This window comes from Marmota flaviventris, chromosome 8 (genome assembly GCF_047511675.1).
Source record: "Marmota flaviventris isolate mMarFla1 chromosome 8, mMarFla1.hap1, whole genome shotgun sequence".
Taxonomy (NCBI): domain Eukaryota; kingdom Metazoa; phylum Chordata; class Mammalia; order Rodentia; family Sciuridae; genus Marmota; species Marmota flaviventris.
Genome location: NC_092505.1, coordinates 65,863,301 through 65,875,702, shown reverse-complemented (window position 1 = coordinate 65,875,702; position 12,402 = coordinate 65,863,301). Strand labels below are relative to the sequence as shown.

The 12,402-nt window shown below is 35.3% G+C and overlaps 1 protein-coding gene across 4 annotated transcripts in view; it reads left to right on the top strand.

Moving 5' to 3' along the window:
- The window catches only part of LOC114093385 (OX-2 membrane glycoprotein-like), a 26,383-nt gene extending 13,981 nt beyond the window's left edge, over window positions 1-12,402 (top strand). For 2 of the 4 annotated variants that reach the window (XM_027936168.2, XM_071615350.1), the window contains 3 exons: window positions 1,661-1,768; window positions 2,160-2,279; window positions 11,966-12,402. In XM_027936168.2, the coding sequence (XP_027791969.1) occupies window positions 1,661-1,768; window positions 2,160-2,251 (200 nt within the window). In that variant the 3' untranslated portion in view covers window positions 2,252-2,279; window positions 11,966-12,402. The remainder of the gene's footprint in view (window positions 1-1,660; window positions 1,769-2,159; window positions 2,280-11,965) is intronic. The other 2 variants (XM_071615349.1, XM_027936169.2) reach the window with 2 other exon arrangements.

Genomic DNA, 12,402 nt, shown 5'->3' with positions numbered 1-12,402 from the left:
GTATATTCTGACCACAATTGACCATGGGTAACTGAAATCAAATTGCAAATAAGGGATAGTACTGTACTTTGGGGAATGTGATACAGCACATTGTTCACTTATCAAATGCTATTGCTGATATGCATTCATACATTCATTCATTCATTCATTCATTCGTTTCATTCTAAGATTTATTGAGTGTCTGTTATATACTAATCTTTAGGTTGAACACAACAAATTCAACAACAAGCAAGACTCAATCACTGCACTTACAGAGCTTATAGCCTACTAGGGATACAGAAAAGTGTCTGGGAAATTGTAAAACCTCATGCTTCAAAAAGAAAGTAGTGGTTCACCATATGGGGACTGAATGTGGAGAGGTGGGGCATCAGCTCAGTTGGGGAGATTAGGAAGGAAGACCTGACATCTGTGATGAAATCTCTGTATAACCTACAGTAGGAAAGGGCCCATCTGAAGAGTCTTCATCACTACTTTAAAACAATCTGTCTCCCATTCAAGCCCCTTTTGCTCTCTTGTGTTTCCTTCTGAACTACTGTCTATGAGCCTCATAGATACAAGAAGTGAGAACTGGGTGAGGGAATAAAGGGAGCAAGTCTTAGTGATGATAGCCAGAATTTTATTTCTCCTGTAATTTTGAAGCATCAACTCTTAGATGAGCACTCAGTAATAAACTTCCTAAAAATATTGCTGTTCTTTTGGGTGCTTAAAAAAAAAAAACGTGGCAAAGCTTTCCTGTGTGAAGCTCACTGGCCAAAAGGGTTGTGGTGTTAGATTTGGGCATTTGTGAAGAGATTTTCAGGTTTAGCCAAGGCAAAGTGTTAATTTCACTGAAAAACAAGAAGAGGAACATATTTTCTATTTGAGGAATGCTAAATTCGACTTATATCTTATATAATGTTTAAAGCCACTGGTATATTAGTTTACTCTGTGAACATTTACTAAAAACCTTGAAAAGTATTAGACAAAGCACTGGAACTGTAGAAATTAGATAAATCCCTGTCTGAAGGTTAGTTAAATTGTGATGTGAAAAAAATCCATTATGGAGAAGATGCTAGACACTTCAGCTCTTTCTTTGCTTTGTGTTTCAAAGTAGTATTGAGGAAGACATTTAGGCCAAGTTCCATTACTGACACCTGGAAAGAGTTTTAAAAACAAAGACACAGATTAGAAAAAATGCAGTAAAAACATCGAGACAAGTTATATCTGGGAGTTGAAATCATGAGGTTCATGATTTTCTTTGCTTTTTACTTAGTACATTCCAATAAACTTGCATTATAGGAAAAAGAATATATGCTTTGCTCTTCTTCCTCTTGCTGCTTTGATTTGAAGCTCACTGGCTTCTCAGAGGTTCGGATTTTAAAAAATCTGTCAGATAATAATAATAATACCTGACTTAGAACATTTTGAGCATTAGATGAGATAATACAAAGACCTTACTATATAGTAACTGCATAAAACATGTTACCATTACTAACGTTTTCTAGATATTATTAAAATCATCTGAAGTCATGAATATAGATCTCCGTAGGTGTGCATTTAAGGTTAATTTCAGTTAAAAACTCTTGTAAAATCTCATATCATACCTGTTGCTATATCAGTATTTTTTTGCCTCAACAGCTTCCTCTTGTGATTTTCCTTTTTCTACCTTCAATATCCACAGGCTTTTGGTTTTCAATTCCACTCTTGTTAAGCATTGTTTCCCTGGTAATTCTTCTGGTTTTAATCTCAATCTTATTATACTGGAAACGTCACCGGAATCAGGACCGAGGTGAGTCATTACAAGGAGTACAAAGAATGCAACAGGTTCCATGATTGTTTTAATAATTTGGGAATCATCTGAAGTTATGAATTAGGGGATGGCCACATGTGTTTTGTTTGTTGTTTCCAAAATACATAAATTGTTGGTGCAGTTTTAAAATGCTTTAGAATTATTTTCTTGCAATTGGATATTTCTCCTTTTCATTTGCTAAGATGTTTCAAAGATGAATTATTTTATGAGCCGAGAGAGAAAGAGGGCTCAGGAGAGGAAAGAAATGAGAATAAAGTGTTTATTTGATCACAATGGAGTCATTTGATGGCAGAACCAAAGAAAGAAGTCTGGCACCCATGCAAGGTCCTCTCTACCTGTTAATAAAGGACAATCTTTTCTCTTTTTACAGCATTCCACAAGCCAGCTGCCCATTTAAGAGACTGTGAAATTGTCCAATATGATCACTCATTAAATAGCACTTCCTATGTTATACTCCCATGATGTCTCAAACACTATCGGCAACATACAGGTGATCCACACTTACAGTAATTGTGTCATGTCATTCTGCCCTTGTAGGCTGTGAGTTTCTCTTTATCCCCCACAGCATCTATCACGACATCTTATTTATACCACATGTTCAATAAATGTTCATTTATTGAATGAATGAATGAATGAAAGGGATGATGGATAGATTTTTTTAAATGAATTTTTTAAATTTCCTTCCTTCTATTGTAAATTCATTACCTCATAAATGCCAAGTCTAAGATATTGTGAAATATTATAGAAGAGGACATGCCTTAGAAACAAGAGAAGTGACCTGTATATGTAGAAAGATTAAAATTTCTTTAGTTTCTGAAAACAGTGCACTATATTGCACAAGTTGTTAAAATGAGCACAAAGTTTCAGTTTGTGTTATGTGAAATGGGAGTTTCCTAAGGCGAGGGGGTAATATGGGAGTTTCCTGCATCTTAGATGGCTGAAGGTCTGGGCTCAGGAAAGAAAAAATGTTGGTTTTGAGTGTTATTTTAGTTTTTAATTTAAAATCCCCTTCAAAGACTACCTTATTTTCCTTTTCATTTTATGTTTCATGGACTGGGTCTTTCATGTTCTAGTTTCCTTGATCACTTTATTTTGCATAAGCCTTACATTAATCCCAAATTAATTCTTGTGAATTTATAAAAGAAGCAGCAAATCTTCAGTGACAGTGTCAGCCCTATTGCAAAAGTAAGTGAAGGAATTTGTTCTATCTGGAAGAGGAGATTACAGATCAGATACTCTTATGGCACATGAACACATGCCATAAAACACATAAGCACTGGACAGAATATCAAAGACTGAAATTTGTTTGATTCCTCTTTATACAAATATTTCACTTTTCTAATTTGGAAACTAAAGCTCAGAGAGGGAATTCAACTTCCTTCTCTAAGGTCACACAGCTTCTTAACAGCAGGCTAGGACTAGAACCTGGGTCTCCTGACCTCTGCCAGAATGCTCTTTTCATTACAGATGCCCTGGATTCCTGACTTGAACGGAGCTATTGTTATCAGTTGCATTAATTTTAATCTGTGCTTAGTGTATTGTTCTTGTGAAAATGCAAGCAGAAAAGCATAGAGTAGTCAAAGTAATTTTTAAGTTTCTCTTGGAAAAGAGTCTTATAAAACAAACTGTTAAAGCCCAAGGTAAATTCCACTCGTTAGGGATATTTGCAATGTCATTGCCCTGTGTTCATTAAGCGAAAGTTGGATTTTCTGGGAAATGCAGTTATTCAAAACCATATCCAATTCTTGAAACAAAAAGAGACAGTTTATTTCTATGACCAAGTTTTTCCTCATTTATGAAATAAACACCTCAACTTGTGTTAAAGCTTGTAAGCACTAGGATTACCATTTACTGGTGATGTCTTCATGACATATGGCCAATTCAGTAAATTTCTCTGAATGTTCTGTGGCATATTCTAAATGAGTTGATTTTGTCTGATTAAAAAAAAATTGACAGCCAGAGAATGATTCTGTATACAGCTAGTAATACCAAATGTCAATTATGCTGATAGCTTACATGCTCAGAGCTAAGGAAATGGTGTTTCATTAAGACCAAATGTTAAGTTATATTTTCTTTTTTTAAAATTATTTCTTCAAGTAAGAAATTTTGATGACTAATTTGTGAGAAAGGGGAATAGTCCTATACATAGGGCTTTCATTTTTCCTTACTTTACTTTTGTTTTCTTTTTCCTTTTCTTTTCATCACCTTTCTAAAGCACTAAATTTTGAGGGCAGGGAAACATGATCATATAGAACCACAGCCAGGATTCTGAACCCTGAAAAATGATGCTGTGAGCATAAATAAGGAAGTGAAAAAGTGGAACTGAGGTGTGTGTGTATTTGTGGGTGTAGGTGTGTGTTCAGAGTTCGTAGTGAGGTAGAGAGGAGAAAGATGAATTAGTGCTTGCATTTATTAAGTGAATCATCAAAGATGATTCTTTAATCATCTTTGTGGAGCTGCCCAGTAGCCAGTAATAAAAATCTGTTCAAGTCAGCCCTGTTTGATAAATGACCAAAAAAAATTTTTAAGCTCATCATTACTATTCATTTACCCACAAAAGTCAACAAATTTATAATTTCTGCACAGAGGGGTCATCGCCAATGGTTGATGTTATCTTTGCAAAGAAGTTAGCCTTGACTGACTTTTCTTGTGATGTTCTTTAATGACAGAAAGCATGACACCAGTTTTGTCAGCTGTACAGTTCATTTTGGAGGAAGATATGATGAATTATAGGCCACTTCTCTGCACATTCCTAATATGATCATGAGTTATTTCCCTGGTGACTACCGTAATAAGACTAATAAACTTCAGAGAATATACTTTTTTTTCTTTCATAAATCTAGTACTTTATTACTGAAATAGAAAATGAGAAAAACATTAAAATTTCCTAGGGAAATTTTCCATCTCATAATAGTTCTTTCTATTAAAATGCAGTGGTGTCATAAGTTTGTGCCTTCCCCATATAGGACAAAGAGGTTCAGACTTGAGGTTGAGAATAATATTTTATTTATCTATTTATTTGGTACCAGGAATTGAACCCAGGAATGCTTAACCACTGAACCACATCCCCAGCCCTTTTTATATATATATATATTTTATTTAGACACAAGGTCTTGCTGAGTTGCTTAGGTTCCTGCTGAGTTGCTGAGGCTGGCTTTGAACTCATGATCCTCCTGACTCAGCCTCCTGAGCCACTGGGATTATAGGCGTGTACCATGGCACCCAGTGAGAATAATATTTTATTTCTCATTAGTCCACCTACCAATGATTACATGTTTCTCAGAAAAAAAAATACAAGAAATTTTACTTAAGAGCAGACCATTGTGGACATATTTGTCATTTTTTTGTCTGTTTTGTTTGATTGGCAGTGCTGAGTTGAAAAACCATAGAAAATTTAGACCAATAGTGTAACATACATGTTCTAACTTCACTTTGTCTTAAACTACTAGCAATTTCATGTAGGAATATATTTTCCAGCCACATGATCTTCATGTTTGCCTTGAGTTCCTTCAGTTCACAATAATCTGTGAATGGATCCTTGCAATGAAACAATCGCCATGTTAGGAAAACCCCATTTCCTGGGTAGGAGCACAACACTGTCTCCTATTTTAAGCTTAGTACTACCTCAGATAAAAAAAGCTCAATAAACAAGTTGTGGTGGTGAAGGAGGTCATCAGTTCAAAGGACATTACAAATATTGTTCCTAAGACAATTTGGATTGCAAAATAAGATTTTCATACTCATCCCCACTCCTACCTTGGTGTCCTCAGACTTCCAAGGAGAAGGAATGGGATGCTTTGTATGGGGAAAGCAATGGGGAATCTTTATTGAACTGCTCAGTGAAAAGTCACTTTCTAGGTGACATTTCACACTCCAAGGCTATTTTCCTGAAAAAAAAAAAAAGTTTACAATTTTCACACATGTATAAATATCACCCGATATGACTAAATAGCACAATAAAATCTGATCACAAAGTTCTTACCTTACAGGCCCTTAAAATCTGGACATTCTTGCCTAGAGCTGTTCTTTGCTTCTCTGCTCTTCAACACTTAAACCCACCTTAGATTACATGACCCAAATTTTGCTTTTTAGTGTATGGGAATACCTCTAGGAGTCAAAACCTCACAATATCCTACCCAGTAATTAAATCCCAGTTCACTTCTCAGATAGCACACTCATTCCCTTGGCTCCTTATCCTTCTGGCTGCTTTGTTTAATTTTTGTTGTTGTTGTTGCTTTTATTGGTTCATTATAGTTATACATACGAGTTGGGTTCATTTTAACATAATCATAAATGCATGGAATTTAGTTGGCGCCATTGCAGTCATGGGACTGTTTTAAGGAGATTTGCCATCAGTATTAGTGTCTTCTGTTAGACACATTAATGAAAAATCAAGAATGAGAAAATATCCCAGCTGAACAACCCTCCCACATCTCTGTTGCTTTTGCATTTTAGCTTGCGTTCTTTAGAGTCTAATTACTGGTTGCTTTCTTTTCCACCGTCTTGCCCTTCATCTTATCCCTACCACTAAGCTTGGCTCTGAATAGATTTAAGCTTTTACTCCCCGCTGCTACAAGAAATCAACTTGATGGTCCTTAATCTGGAAAAGATTGGATTCCTTTATGAAAGTACTCAGCATGGCTTACCTGAGAAGGAAACATCATAAATGTTGTACTAATTTTCTATTGCTTCTTTAACAAATTATCACAAATTTAGTGGCTTACAACAACACAAATTTGTTATCCTGCAGTTCTGCATGTCAGAAGTCCAGAATGGTTCTCATCCACTAAACTCAAGCCATCTATCTAACAGGGCTTCCTTCCTTTCTGGAGGGAGTAGTGGACAATCCTTTTTTTTTTTTTTAAACGTAGCTTTTAGAGACTACCCATTTTCCTGATCCTTTTGTCACATTCTACCTGCAAAGCTAGCAACAGCCAGTTGGGTCTTTCTCCTGTTGCATCACTCTGGCTGACTCTATTGCCTCCCTTTTTCCCTCAGAAGGACCCTTGTGATGACATTGTGTCTACCTCTATAATCCAGGATTATCTCTCCATCTCCTGACCCTTCATTTAATCAGTAAAATCTCTTTTACCATATAAAGTTACACATTCACAGATTCCTGGAATTAGTATGTGGACCTTTGAGGTGACCATCATGAGGCTACCACAAATGCATAGAGGGGTTGGGAGTGAGCTGGGTAGAGGAGCAGCTGTTAACTGACTTCCCAGTGAAAGCATTCTGTGTCTGTAATTCCACAGCCTTAGCTTTGTTTGTGGTTACCCTACGTCAAAGAACATCAGAAACTGGTCAGAATCTCTGAGCACATCACTTTGATTTTCTCATCCATTTCCTATCTCAAACAAGGCAGGGCTTTATTTTTCAATGTTGTATTTTGCCTCTCAATTCTATAACCCAAAAGCATGACTTCTGCTGTCTTCCCTTTTACTAACCATCACTAACTCTAATGTTACAAAACCTTTTCCTTTTATTTGGAATCTTGGTTCTCATGTATTTCTGGCTTCTCTCTACTCACAACCCCCCTCACAAAGGCAGGTAATTCTGGGTTCCTTTAATAGCTTAGTCATAGGTAAGTTCATTGGATTCTCTGTGGAAGGTAAAGGTGGAAAGATTATACTTATTGCTGTATCTAGTGACATTTGGCATACCACATTGGTCTTCTCCCGTTTATTATAGCTCATTAAAACAGTGATTTTTGAATCCATAATACTTGCAGAATATTGTAAAGCCATGATAGTTTTTGCAACCTTAATGTTTTCCATATCATTTCTAAAATTCTTTAAAATCCTTACTTATAGATCCAAATTGATGTCAACAGCCCATATACTGTGCAGCAGTTCTTCCACTAGCAATTTCTTTCTTTTTTTTTTTTTTTTTTTTGAAAGGAAAAAGACTTATTTGCTCTGAAGAGAAACCAGAGTATGAAAGTTCTTTTGTATACAGATCATATATGTGTGTTATATAATTTGGATAATCTAATATGTATTATATATATATATATATATATATATATATATATATATATATATATATATATATTTGACTAAACATAGCAGGTGTAAAAGTGTTAGAATTATCAGAAAAAATAAATTAAGAAATTCTCAGGGTGTTTGAAATGAATAAATGAAGTCTTTCTAACAGGATATATATTGGAGATATATATATATATATTTCATCTACAAAATGATGAACAAATGAGATTTTGCAAGACAAGTTTTGCAAAAATCACAACTTTAGTGTTAAATCCTACATGTCATGGAGGATAATTATGGAAACATCTATGGACAAGAGAACACCACAAGAACCTTTTGCCCTTGGTAAACACACAATACAGAATGTCACTAAGGCTGACAAGTGCTTCTAGTTCTAAGAGTCACTGATTTGTAAATTCCCCAAATTTCTCTTATATTTGTACATCAAAAAGAGAGGACTGGCCTTATATTCTGTGAGTCTTTGAAAGATTATGCTGGGCATGGTGCCACATGCCTGTAATCCCAGTGCCTCAGAAGGCTGAGACAGGAGGATCTAAAGTTCAGGGCCAGCCTCAGCAATTTAGTGAGGCCATAAGCAACTTAGTGAGACCTTGTATCAAAATTCGAAAAATTTTTTTAAAAGGGCTGGGTATCTGGCTCCATGGTAAAGCATGCCTGGCTTAAATCCTCAGTACAAAAAAAAAAAAAAGATTATTTATTGAATATCTTTGGGACTTAGGTAGACAAGTTTATTTTAATCTACTTTAAAAGTATGTGTCTTTAATTTTTATTATTAATTTTCTAAATTGAGTACAGATATATATATATATATATATATATATATATATATATATATATATATATATATATACATATTGTGTATAACATGATGTTTGTAATTGTGTAATGGCTAAATCAAGCTAATTAATGTATCATTTTTTCATATACTTATTTTTTGTAGTGAGAACACTTAATATCTACACTTTCAGCAATTTTTAAGGATACAATACATTGTTACTATAGTCATCAGATTGTATAACAGGTCTCTTGAACTTATTCCTCCTATCTGGCTGAAATTATTTTAATCTATGCAAAGTTGCATGAAATAATTCAGAAACTAAACATGATATTTTAATTCTATAAAAATATTTCTTCCTTTAAGACTTTAAATTTTTAACTGTCAACTTTAGCACAGATGATTATAAATGTCTATAGATTTGGTTATTTTCCAACCAGTCATTATTTTCACTTGCAACTGTGAACAATTACTCAGCGATTTAGATCAAGTCCTATCTTTTGACAAATTAGCTGAGTACTTTTGGGCAAGCCATTGTGAGGATTCGGAAGGGAATACCTGGGACCAGAAAAGTGCCTTGAAACAATGGTGTGTTGGGAAACCAATTTTGGGGAACGCTGATAGATCTGCTCTTGCCAGCTTCTGTGGCGCAGATATTCCCACCATGGTTAATTTCAGGTTACCAACAATTTAACCATCAGTGTGAATCAATAAAGGTCCAGCACACAAATGCAACATAGTTAGTTTCCAGTAAATAATTAGTTTCTGTTGTTACTAAATCTAAGGTCCCTCAAAGTTTTATCAGTGTTGTGAGTTGTACAAATGATAGAGGGGTGTCCAGTTAAATAGCTAAATGGAGGAAGACATTATAATTATTAGCAGGTAGGTTTTGAGAAAGATTTTAGAAGATACCTAAATTTAGACATGAGGGCAGGCATATATGGAAGTAGCAGTCTTGAGAGAAGTTTGGAGTGAAGGTAAGAGGGGAGATAAGATCAGAAAATATATGTACCCAAAAGCCTGCATGTGCGGAAAGGAACATATGATACCTAAATTGATTTCTAGATATGTGTATAGTATTTATTTCTTTTTGGATATGGGGAACTGTTTTGATTAGACTTTTTGTTTCTTGGAGGATGAAAAAAAATAGTTAATTATTAAAGTTACTGGGAGTCAGGGTGTAGAATGAGAACAGTTACTGTGCAGAAGTGTGTGAATGGGTTTCTAGGAAACCAAAAATGTCAGGAAAAGCATGCTAGCAGTGGCTTTGGGTCCCAAGTTGCCCTGGGCTGCTCAGCAGCACTGAATCATGGGTGTTCCATTTGGTTTCCCTATTCTTACTGTTTCCTCCTTTTTTTAAACAAGTTCTTCATCCTCTGTTCTGTGTATCTTAAACATAACTCATAGTTTCTGTTCTTTCATAAAAGTGGTTCATAGAAGACTCAGTTTTTTTTGTTGTTGTTGTTTTGTTTTTAAAAGATGCATCTGAGCTGCCTAAAACCATAGAATCTCTAAGTGTGTCCTAGGTGTTTGAAATGACCCAGTTCTTCTGGTGATTCTCATGCATCCTAGAGCTCAGAAGCTCAAAGGTTCCATTTGAGTAAGAGTTGTGAGTAAAGTATGGCCCCTTTTGTTGGGAAGGGAGGGCATATGGATATATTTGCTCGAAAAGCTATATTTTAGAGAAAGGAAAAAAACTTTTAAACTAGATGCAAAAAATCAAACATTCAGTCATTCAAAGTCAGGCTTAAGAGATTTAAACATCAAATTATTCTAGTGCTCTCTAAAGAAAACTATGCTGTCATTTGGATTATTATTCTGGATTCCAGTCAGTGGTTGGATCATACGAAAATGTTTGTTATTGTTAAATGATAATCCAAAAGAAATAGTCATAGGGGAAAGTGCTTAGATTTTAGAGGAGAAAACTTTGGAAGTGGGAATGTTATTGGAGATGAAAGGAAAACATGGACTGGGCACTAAAATATTTAAAAGGATGTTCATGGGTCGAAAGGAGTAGATTTTCTAGAAGTTATATTTAATTCTCACAGCAGTGTATGAGGAAGATGTAGTTATTTCTGTCTTACAGATGATAAAACCAAGGCTTGCAGAAGTTTATTCATTCATTCATTTTACAGATATTTATTAATAAGTTTTCCATGTGTGTTTTAATAATTATAATGAGCAAAAAAGGACATTGCCACTCTTGTGGAGATGATAGGCCAGTGGGACAGAGAAGCCACCAGTGAACTAGAAAGAAAGGATATGCTCTTAAGTCCTGAGAATGTGACTGTTAGGAAATAACACAGTACATCACACAGAAGGAAAGAGAATTAGGTGACAAGAAAACTATTTATGTGCAATTTGTTTGGAAGATTTCTCTGAGGTGGTGATGTTTAATGATCTTTACTGATGAAATATACACTAGATTTGAAAGGAGAGAATAAATCAACCATAGAGGAGAGAAGGCGAGGTGGCTTCTAGCAAACGAATGGCAGATTGTGAAAACTGCAGGGCAAATTTCATTGATATTATAGAACAATGTTACACAAATATGGTCTGAGGATGTTTGCCCTTCTGAGAATCATTTCTTACTAAATCTGAAGTAAAATAAGCACATAACTGAGTAGATACCATGATAACAATTTGACAGTAATTTTATGTCTGTTGAATCCAATAATTAAAAATGAGATTATAGTTAGAAAACTAGAGTTACGTTTTATATATATTTTATTTTGGTAATAATTCATTGGGGTTTGGTTTTTGTTTGTTTGTTTTTTAGTATTGAGCTAATTTGGGGGGGAAAATTGTACTTCTGTGGAACATTAATAGTTGATATTAGACATGTTGACAGGCTCTGAAATATCCAGAACTTCACAGGTTCTGGTAAATTACCCAAGATTACATAGAGAGTGAGAACTAGAGCCAGGATAAATTGTAGGGCTTATTTCAAGTCCACATGCCTTGTAGAAAGGAGCATGTCCTCTCAGGTTATGCGCTAGAAAGTCAATAGCCCCTGAAAAGGTCCCTGTGTCTACTTTGTGACCATTCCCAACGTGTGGTCTATCAAGTTACTCTCCATTGGGAACAAAGCTCCAGGGCTTATCAATAAAACACATTTAGATCATTTGACATTCTTGAACATGTCCTTTTACTTGTAATCGTAGGTGATTCTCCAGACTGATATTTCTTGGATGCCCTATGTGTTTTTTAAAGAACATCATGGTTCACTTATCATTTTGGGTGGGGAACATCTACTTCTTCATCTTTACTGATGAAATATACACTAGATTTCTGAATTTCTTAAACCTTCTATTGCATATCTTCTTAAAATACATGAACATAGAAATTATGCATGTCCAAAGTTAACATCTTGGTCTTTCTTTTATCCAGAGCCCTAGAGGAGCCACACGGAACCCTGAAAGATTTTCCCTGATCTACTTGAATCTGATGTAAGAGGAAAGAAGGAGGAAAATAGGTCATTCTCCAAGGCACTTATATGAGCAAAAGAGGCGGGAACGAATGTTTTAAGAATTCCATGACTTTTCACTGCCATCTAAGCTACTCAGTGTTTGAAGTCCAAGAGAAAGTCATTTTACCTCTCAGGTCTGTTGTAGGACTTGATTTTGTAAAGCAATGCAGTGTTGTGCTGTTGGAAGGCACTGGACTTAGAATCAGGACATTGAGCTCACAGGCTGACGTGGGCTCCCACCGGTGGGAACCCTGTGTTAGTCACTTTACCTCAATGAGCGTCTGTGTCCTCATCCAAAATGGTAACAGTGTTGGACCTGATAATTTACCATGCAGTTGTAAAAATTGATGAAATTCCA